The sequence below is a fragment of the Branchiostoma belcheri genome, unplaced genomic scaffold, assembly GCF_001625305.1.
Source record: "Branchiostoma belcheri isolate BF01 breed outbred unplaced genomic scaffold, Haploidv18h27 scaffold12, whole genome shotgun sequence".
NCBI classification, from domain to species: Eukaryota; Metazoa; Chordata; class Leptocardii; order Amphioxiformes; family Branchiostomatidae; genus Branchiostoma; species Branchiostoma belcheri.
In genome coordinates this window covers 803,907-814,445 of record NW_017802602.1, presented here as the reverse complement: position 1 = coordinate 814,445, position 10,539 = coordinate 803,907, and the positions used below count along the sequence as shown (strand labels likewise).

The 10,539-nt window shown below is 41.0% G+C and overlaps 1 protein-coding gene across 1 annotated transcript; it reads left to right on the top strand.

Moving 5' to 3' along the window:
• The first annotated feature begins 736 nt into the window (after positions 1–736).
• LOC109462628 lies at positions 737–9,087 on the top strand. The gene is made up of 4 exons (XM_019759190.1): positions 737–884; positions 3,345–3,660; positions 8,635–8,689; positions 9,083–9,087. The coding sequence occupies exons 2-4, from the start codon at positions 3,394–3,396 to the stop codon at positions 9,085–9,087; spliced, it is 327 nt and encodes a 108-aa protein (XP_019614749.1). The 5' UTR covers positions 737–884; positions 3,345–3,393.
• Positions 9,088–10,539: the final 1,452 nt, after the last annotated feature.

Genomic DNA, 10,539 nt, shown 5'->3' with positions numbered 1-10,539 from the left:
CAGACTCCACATGCCGTGCAAGGCTGTAGAGTCTGTACATAGTTTTGCCTAATCTCCAAGCAGATGTTTTGGGTGGCAACAGAAAATATGGGGCATATCAAAAACATAGGGGGTATAATTTATAGTACAAACAATGAGAGGTTTATCTTGTTGTTAAAGTTACAGCTCCAGAGTTAGAGAGGGATTCTATCTTTCAGCACCAGGGCAGCCTGCGAGGCTTCGGTTTCACGACCAATTTGCAACTAACGCCTGGAGAAGGCAGATAACACCATTGTACGCAAATAACAATGCTGGAGTGTTCCTTCTAGTAAATCTAGTTAGGGTATCAGGACATGAGCCAATCCAGACATGCCTGGTTACTGTCTGTACAGGCTCTTCAGAAAGACTCCTGGACATGTTTGCAGAATAGACAATAAAAATCTGGCAGCTAGTAAAATAGGAATGGATACTAGTATCCAGAGCACAAAATAACTGTAGTACATGGGCCAGTGCAGGTTAGGAATATCTGCAGAGCTCTAATCTTACCTGCACTTACCTGCATATGCAAGTGGTATATTTTGAGCTATCAAGTATCATGGCTCACATATTATTATGATATGACAGGTAATAAAAAAAAAGTGTTTTGAGCCCTGTACTGTACAACAATCCCTGTACACTGATGCCTGTTGAACTGTTATTTTTTTTTACTACAGGTTTGTGGAAAAGATTACGTTCAGAGGACTTCAGCAGCCAGGAGCTTGACCACACTGTGATAACACGCCGGAGGGATTTTCTGGGATTTGGAACGGTCCACATTCCTGCAGCCTGTTCACACGGCGTTCTGTAGACACTACAAGCCGAGGAGCGCACCGCAAATGACCACACCACCTCTCCAGGTACCACAGGTTAGTGGGATACATGTACAGTCAAACCTGCCCATGCGACCACCTTGTCAAGACGACCTACTGGCCAAATAGACCGGTTTTCCCCGGTCCCGAAAATATTTTCCCATAGGCACAAGCATTAAGCGCTCTGCCCAAGTAGACCACCTGCCTGACGCGACCGCGGCCAGCTCGAGTCGGGACCACGCGGGACCAAAACCTTCCCATGGCGACCGCATCATTTTTAAAAGTGTGTCTACATCGATTTTTAATGAAAACTCGCGGGGATTTATGGAGAGATCGACCTGTTTACGTTGTGCAAAAAATTGTGTTTTGCCGGCCGAGCGATTCAAGATGGCGCCAGGGGGTCACGATGTTGGGTCATTGGAACAGACTACTGTAATATGGGTGAAAACTTTACGTGCTGTTTGATTCTACTGTACAATCTACCGTACAAAATGTAAATTTATTTGTCACAGACGATGCTTGAATAAAAGAAAAGTACATTTACTAATGGTGACTTGAGGGCTTAAAATTTTTGGAGTTAAAAGGTGTTTTCATTCTTTACTCAACTAGCTGCTCACCCATGATGCTGGTGAAATATCCCAATCTGAGAATCTTGTAAACAACTCACAGAAGCTTTGAGAAAGATCGGTTTAATTGTACCAAAGAAGCGTCTCGGAAAAGTACAAACGTGGGGACGTCATAATTAACTTGAAGAAAAAGGTCTGGTCGACAACTGTGGTACCGATTGAACGATTCATACAGACCGTGGTGATCTTAACAAATTATTTCAAGCCGCTGCATGCTGCACGCCATGCCGGTGCACGCCGCTGCATGTCCGGCGCCGCAGACGAGTTTACAGCGAAGCCCGGCGTCTTGGGAGCGTAATGGAATCCAGGGCGGCATCGAGAAAGTTCTACAGACACTGTAGCCTTTAACAGTAACGTTTAATTGTATTTTTTACCGTAAAAATTGACTCGCAAAAAATGTGACGCCATTTTCTTTCACTACGCTTTGTTCCCACATTTTCGATTCGTTTTAGTCGTAGCACGTGCTAGCACGCTACTGGGGCTTTTACATTTTGTAGTACAAATGACGTTAAACTTTTGATTGTATTTCTACCTCAGAATTAAGCAGATTTATGCCGCATTTCTCGTAGTTTGTAACTCGTTTGTGAAGTTGGCCGCCGGGCCGCCATTTTGATTGTTGTTGTCTGCACGCTTGGGTGACGCTGAATTTTGGAACTCGTCTCATGTTTTCGAAATTGTCCCGTAGTAGCACAAAATGAACGCCTTATCGTTTCTGTAACTTTATAAAGAAACCTCTAAATCGTAATGTAGGCTAAATTTTATAAACACCCAAGTGTAGATACTAGTAACTTGTGAAATTTCGAAGCGTAAATGCGACGCCTGTGGTACATGATTGTATGTTTCAAAGCACTGCAGTGGTAAAAATCAAATACATGTACTTTCTATGCAATAAATATTTTATTTCTGGAAGTATATCAGTGTTTTGCTTGTTCATGTGTCAACCACTAGTACTATACTTTTGTGTGCATGTCAAGAAAGAATGAGTAAATATACATGTACTTTGATGATGCAATAATGGTTTATAAATTATAATAATAATAATATAATACTTGTAAACTGCCATATTTTTGTAATGTCTTGCGTTGGTCTTATTTTCTTCAAATAGACCACCTGCTCAAGTAGGCCAAATTTGAGTGGTCCCCTGGGTGGTCTACTTGGCCAGGTTTGACTGTAGTTTCAAAAAATTTGTCTTCACTTGTTTAAAGTTTGCATATCAATCAGCTCGTACTTATACCAACAAAATTACTATTAGTACCATGTATATTGTAAAATGTACTATCATGTAGACTCTTATGTTATCATAATCGTATCTTCTTTTTCATACATGTTGCTTTTATTTGCAATTAGCCTTCGGGCATGAATTTGCAATAAACTCCCTAAACTTCTATAAACCTGCTTTTGTAACAACTCTCCAGTGTCACTTACTTTACCTGAAACGTCTGTTTCCAAAATCATATCCAGTAAATGTTTTTTGTGTATCTTAGGCTACACCAATTTAATTTCTTGGTTAACGGATTTTTCTAGAAAAATAATGGAGCGGGCGGGCGAAAAAAAAATAAAAATAAAAACAGGCCAATATGAGCATTTTGCAGTTGATTCTGAATTTTTATTTTTATTTGCAAATCAGAAAAAAATGAAGTGGGTGAATCCGTTAACCAAGAAATTAAATTGGTGTTGCCTTATTACCATAGGTAGGTATGTAGGTATTACCTGAATGTCTAACCTACACCGATATGTCTCGCAGGTTAGCTGTGTAGACAGGGACACTCGTAGCTCGTGCGGTTCGCTGCAGGATGGGTGCCATGGAGGGAGAGTGTTACTTCTATGATTTCTACAACTTCGGAAGGGGTCTGCTAACACTGCTAATACTGTTAACTCACGTATCTTGCAGGTTAGCTGTGTAGAGAGGGAGGCCCGTAGACCGTGTGGTTCGCTGCAGAATGGGAGCCATGGAGGGGGAGTGTTACTTCTATGATTTCTACGACTTTGGCGGGGGTCTGGGCAGCATGATCCGGCATGCCCCTGAGCTGGAGGAGATCACGGTTCTCCCCGAGACGCCGGCCTCGCTGCTAAACACCACAACAACCACAAACACCAACTTTAACTTCGAGATGAGTGAAGGGTCCGGTGTTGGTGGTCAGAGAAGCGTGCTGACGCCGGACATGATCCGCATAGAATATCCACAGCTGCCACTGGCTGTTGAAGATGTAAGTTTTTTGTGTTCTTTGTTTTTATTACGTTTGCCAAGAAGGTTATGTTTTCAGTAGTGTTTGTCCATTTGTCTGTCTGTTTGTGAACAGCATAACTCAAGAAGCTTAGTATGCATTGTCATGAAACTTGGTAAGTGGGTGGGTCTTGATGAGACCAAGAAATGATTAAATTCTGCCCCAGGTGGCTTTTCTTGGTACTGCAGCAGAATGTCCGGTTTTGATATCTCATGATCTAGACATACTAGGGTCATAAATTTTGCATGGAAGATAACTTTTGTGCTCAGGAAGATGTGACATTAATTTAGTCTTTCTTCTGCAGAAGAAAAGAGTTACTCAAGCAACTGGATAGATTCCGAAAAAGTGAAAAATCTACCCAGTTGCCAGTGTATCTCGTTACCCACATGTCTAACCTTCATTAACCTATGTTTATTAACCAACTGGTTTTGCTGTATAATAAATGGGTCCATATAACCAAAATATGGACAACTGCAGCCCAATATTACATGTAGGCTTACTGAAATAAGATTGAATATTTAGGGAAAACAGAAAACAAAGTCAAACTGACGAACCCCCTTAAAATGGTGCCCAGGAGGAATGTGTTCTATACCTATGCACAAATATATCATGAAGAATGTAGCACAACAACATACAATTACATCTGAATTTCAGATCAGTGCTGAGTAGAAGTCTGTCAGAGATGACTAACCATTCTGAAAGTGTCTGTCAAACTGTACTTAATTTGTGCCCACCTCCCTAACCTGTGGCCAGGTCTGGGAGTTTGGTTATGAGAGTGTCTGTCAGAGTGGAGTTAATTTGTGCCCATAGTCTGGCCCATTAACGGGGGCCCGCATGCCCTTTTCCGTAGAGCGTAATTGGCCATTTTAATTCTACGTAGAGCGTAGACGGACCACTCTAATTCAACGTAGAGCGTAATCGGCCGTTTTAATTCTACGTAGAGCGTAGACGGACCGCTCTAATATTTTTGCGTAGAGCGTATTCGCCGTTTTAATTCTACGTAATGCATTGTAGCCACTTGGGATTTATCATAAAGCGTAATCGAGAGGTTTCCGAATTCAGCGTAGAGCGTTGTCGGGACCCCCCCCTGCAGGCCCTCATGAGAGTGTCTGTCAGAGTGGAGTTAATTTGTGCCCGTAGTCTGGCCCATTAACCAGTGAGGAGGCTGGGGAAGGTCTCAGTCTGACCCTTTCAATCAACCTGCTACCACACCTGTGTCTCTGAACAGAGCGCGAAATACTGGGTGCATGTGCACCTTAGTGCAACTAAATTTCTTTTTCTGCACCCAAATATTTTCGTAGGTTTAGGTATGTAAAAATATAAAATGTACAGTAGTATACAGCATATTCTTAACACCATAGTGTCAGAAAATATGCCTTAATCTACCAGAGTGTAGTTCTATGACTGAATGGTTTAGAATTGGGATCAGGCATGGTTGTGGATAGTCTCCATGTGTGTCCAGGTATGGTTCTGGATACACGTAGAATATCCAGAACCATGGCTGAGGATGATTCTGGATAAACTTCATCATAAAGCACGGTTCTGGATATAGAGTTGGACTATCCAGAACTGTGCCTGAGCATTATTCTGGATAAAGCACGATTCTGGATATGCGTGGACTATCCAGAACCGTGCCTGAGCATGGCTCTGAATAAAGCATGGTTCTAGATGCGTGTGGACTATCCAGGACCATGCCTGGTTATGGATACAACAATACCTCTGAGTCAGTGTAACCCACTAAATGGCAGGTTTGTGGCTGAGATGTTTATGTACTTGAAGATTACCAGGTGCCAGTAAGTTGCCATGCTGAAATGTTGTGGTCGAACTTGAAGCCTCTCAAGTTCACTCTACCAGACTGACTCTAGCCTCCTGTGCAGACCTTTTCGCAGTGTGACTGGTGGTTTTGTTGGTTATTTTTTGGTCAATTTGTGTAGCCTGGGCTCCAGACCTGTTTAGCTAGTCTCCACCAGACTCCTATGCAGGCTGAATATATGGTAGAAATTGGCCTGAAAAGAATGTAGCTGGCCAGGAGAGTTGGCCAGCCATAGAGGGTCCAGTTTGCCTGCATATCTATTCAGCCTGCAAAGGAGTCTGGTGGAGACTGTTTTTTAGCTGCCAGGTCTCTTTCCTTATATTATTTGCAGAGAGGATGAAAGATTAATTTGGGCTATTTTGTGATCATACTTGTGTTCTAATGTGGCGAAGTTTCATTGGTATGTGGGTTCTTGAAGAGTTAATCAAGCTTGGCTAATTATTAGAACAAACGAGCTAGCAGAAAACAGCGATCAGTAAAAAAGCCAAAGAAACTCTGCTCAGAAACCTAGAGTAGAGACTAAAAGGGTTGCTTCACTGCAAAACAGTAGCCTTGACATAAATATTTGTCCAGATAACATGTTTTTTCCTTTTTGCATAACAAAAAAGACATGTTGTTTTTATACCTTATCTCCGACTATAATTATCATAGTTACTGACACGTGTAAGTTCGTTATAAGCAAATTGATGAGATTTTCCAAATTCTAAACTCTTTGATCACATCTCACTTCCTCCATTTAGAAGAACTGTATTGTAAATAACTGTTTGTTATGTCAATTATACCTTTCCTCTTGAAATGCCATCTGGCAAAATACCTGACAGAATGCCTTTTGTTAAATCATCTGTGTCCTGTGCCCTTTCAGCCTTTGATGCCTTATGATATTTTGAAAACATGCTGAGGCCTAGAGAAAAAATGTTTCCTGTTTCAGTCCTGAAAAAATTAGGGTCGGTAGATAGGGATTATTTCAGCTTATACAGTTTAACTAAGTAAAACTTGTATTAGCACACTTTCATTTTCAATGTCAATGTTGGAAAACCAATTGATTGTACAACATTTCATGACTCAGGTGTCAGATCATGGAGCTAGAAAAGGTCGATCAGCTCAAAAAATTTACGTTCCTTGCAGAGGTCCACACAAAACAAGACAAGGGCTGGCAGTTTTTTCTTCTAACACAACATTTTTCCAAGGCCTGACAGAATGCCTTTTGTTCAATCAACTCTGCCTTGTACCCTTTTCAGCCTTTGATGCCTTATGATATTTTGAAAACACACTGATCGGGTAACAGTAGAATACCAGTTACCAAATTAGGGCTTCTCGATTTAAAAGTTCAGGAGTTGCAGTGCGGAACATTTCGAGCCTTGGGTCTTTTTTAATTAATAAACATTTCCCAAAGCATAAATCATTTTTGACCCACCTTTTCACTGACCCACCTTTTCATATATTCTTGGGCTCATGCCAAAACATTTCTCAAACTAAATTCACGATTATGTAAGACCTTAGCCTAGATGCCAGACCCATAGCACACTGGGCCCAAAATTATACAGTGTATAAAAAACTTTAGGTCTAGTGTGCTATGGGTCTGGTATCTAGGCTAGTATAGACTCCTGTTCTAAACAAGTACATTTTACAATATCTTATTAGGGACAGTAGCAAAGTCTTTTTTACAACCTTAAGCTGCCCTGTGAGTGAAAAAGTAGTCCAATATCCTTGTCAGCAATCACTTCTGTCTATTTGTGACTGCCTTTTTACAACCAATATCTCTAAAGATAAAACTTTAAAAAAGAAAGGCAACACATCGATGAAGGTTAGACATCCAGGTAATACGATACGCCAAAAGAAATTGGATATGATTTTCCAAAATTATATCCAGTTGCTTGAGTAACTGCTTTTTGAAGAAAGGCAACAGTTTCTCCATTCCTTTGATGTGTTGTAGAGGAAAGAAGTTAATTGTTATGAAAGTTGATCAGCCCCAATTTTCTAAGCCTGTCTGCTTGGCTGACCCTTGCCTACCCTGGGCTTTAGGCTCTGGTTTCACACAAATTAGCAGCAACAGACAGAGAACATGTGTACATGTACCTACATGTAGGCCTGGGTTTCAGTTTCTAGTCTACAATCCAGACATTCTCTTGTCAATTTTTTAAAAGAATCCAGTTTTTGAAAGAAATTTTGATCATACTTCATAACATTAATTGATAACACTCGGAATTGTATTTTAAAAACAAACATCTTAAGAAAAGTCTATTGAGTTTGTCCAAGGAGATTTAAGTGGTGCAATTATGAATATCACTGTTACAAGAGGGCCTGCATGGGGGTTAGCGATTACGAAATATGCAAAATTTTCGCCACCAATTACGTTAAAGTCTCAGAGCTGATTACAACTTTACACTTTGCGGCTAATGTGCTATTACGAATTACATTGATTTTTTGGGAGGCTGCCGATGGATTACGAAGGCTAAAAAGGCCTGATTACGCCTTTACGAAAAAGGGCATGCATGCCCCCTTACAAGTTGGATGGCACGCAGGCCACAAAAAGAAAGAAGAACCCAGAAAGTAAAACTGAAAATACAGAACTTCCCTTCCCCAGCTGTGTTGGTATTGTGTAGTTTATCAGTGTCAGACATCTTGATTACAGACTAGCATCTTCCTGATGTCGTTAATCATCATTTGTGTGGCACTCAGAATCAGATGGACAGAACTGTGTCACTTTTGTAGCCTCTACCAGGCTTCTTAGGATAGAACTGTGTCACGTGCTTAGCCTCTGACCAGGCTTCAGGAGGCGTCTGGAAAAGGTGGAAACTGGCCAAAAAGAGAGATAACATTAATCTCCAAGTAGATCCTAGGGTGGGAAAAGAGTATGAAATTGGCCAGGCAGTATCCATTCACCAGAGAGGTCCAACACCCACCCACTCTCATGTGTGTCTCTGGCGAATGGATACTGCCAGGTAACTATACTCTTTTAGCAGACCAACTCTGCTGGCATGCTGTCTTTCTTTTGGGCCAAATTCTACTTGTTCCAGCCGCTTCCAAAGCCTGGTAGAGGCTATCTCTTGTTCCCAGTTCGCACATTAATCATCTTCTCTCTCTTTTGTCCCCTTCTCCCCACACCCTGATGTCCTCCTGGCTTGCCTGCTGGTGTCCTGTAGAAGTGGAAGCCTCTCTTTGACAAGGTATGTGGTTTTAGAATACCTGGTAGCCTAGGTGCCATCTTACCAAGTTTACTAGGGCTCCCATATACTTTGATGGAGCGATTTTATAGAGCTATTAAATAAAAAGGATGGCACTCAGGCTAATTTTATGACTCTCTCTATTTACAAAACATGTACTGTCATAGGAAATGTACTAGTATTATTACAGTTTTGTGGATTGATGCTGTGGCTTGTGTTTAGTAACCAAACATGTTAAATGCACAATATAATCAAACCTGTACTACTAGTGACCACCTCTACATAAGGACCACCTGGCCAGTGTGACAAATTTGTCCCTTGACCACCTGTCCACATAGAGTGGTCTTCTTGGGCAATTTTGACTGTATGGTTTATGTTTCAATGAAAGGAAATGCTGTTTGACCATATCATTGTGTTCTTTACCCAGCATAGATACATGTAAGTAAGGTACAATGTATGAAATTCAGTACAGAGGGAACTAGTAATTTTGCCTGGCACAGTCCTTCCCTTTGAAGGGTCCAGCAGGTCAGGGTTAAGCCAATTATCTTGTCACATGGCATTACCTAAGCTGTTAAGTAGACATTTGAGCAGATACAGGGTGGAGGTACAGCCTATAGGTAAGAACAAGTGATGCTGGTTAGTCTAGATTTTTCCAATTCCAAAAAGGTGCTCTGGCATAAGTTTTGTGAATATTTTTTCTGTATTCTAAACAGATTTTTCTGTATTCTAAACAGATTTTGTCTTTCAACTTTGCTTCAGAAAATTTAAAAGAATAACTTAAAGCAATAAGCAATAATTCATTAGTTAAGTCAACCAGAAAATTTATAATCTAATTTCATATTTTTAGTATCAATAGCTTTTTTATGACAGAAAACTCTACACTTCCACAAAATGAATTGAAAGGAACAACTATCTATGTAATAATCCATATCCACTAGGCTATAATACAGACCTTCCTTTGGGTTGGAAATGGGGTCAGGTACCAAAAATGCTCCCATGTCCCTGGGAAAGAATCAGGTATGAAAATTGAGACTGTTGACACCAGATCTGTGAAGGACAAAGGGTTTAGGAAGATATCAGCAATTTTCAGGCCCGCCTGGTTTTCTGTAGAGCCTTTGTGTGAGGGGTCACCAGAGGTCAGGAGTTAATCATAGGTTGAAAGTTACTCCTGAAGGTTGCATTGTCAACCAGAGCCAAAGGTTGGAAGGAGGGTCTGGATAGAAAGGAGCTTGAGATGAAAGGCCAGCTTGTCTCAACCCTTGGTGTATCAAAAATTTGTAAAACTCCTCATGATAGATTTTGGTTGGCACCCCACACAAGAGGATGTAGTGAGTGAGTGAGTGAGTGAGTGAGTGTGTTCAAAGTGTGTGTGTGTGTAAATGAGTGAGTGAGTGAATGAGTGAGTGAGTGAGTGGAAAAGACACAAAGAAGGCACCTACAACATAAAACTATTTGTATCATTTAGCACCTATTTACAATAAACATAATGAAGCTGTACATGGTTAAGTTTAGACAAGTTTGCTGGACAGCCACCTTTTAAAACAGTTTTGTCAAGTTTTCTTCCAGCTAAGTATCCTTGAACATTTATCCTGTAATGCCACAGACGCCACAGTAAATAAAGGACACTATAATTTGAACAACAGGGTTCTTTTTGAAACATGACACCTCTTTTTATACCCATTGTCCTTTTCACACGACGGGTTTTTCAATAACCTGAAAGAGGATGATTCTGTGTCCATTTCACCCCACTTGAGCCAGAACAATAGCCTCTACCAGGCACCTCGGATCGCTGGAAAAATAGTAGAAATTGGCCAAAAGAAAGGAATAATATACCAGGGGAGGTAGCCGGCCAGAGAAGATCCGTGGGTCGCGAATTGGATCTTC

Excerpts from the sequence above, each read along its gene's own strand:
- LOC109462628 (XM_019759190.1), top strand. The coding sequence starts at position 3,394 with ATGGGAGCCATGGAGGGGGAGTGTTACTTCTATGATTTCTACGACTTT. Across the intron at positions 3,661-8,634 it reads TGCCACTGGCTGTTGAAGAT|AAGTGGAAGCCTCTCTTTGA; the intron begins GTAAGTTTTTTG and ends GGTGTCCTGTAG.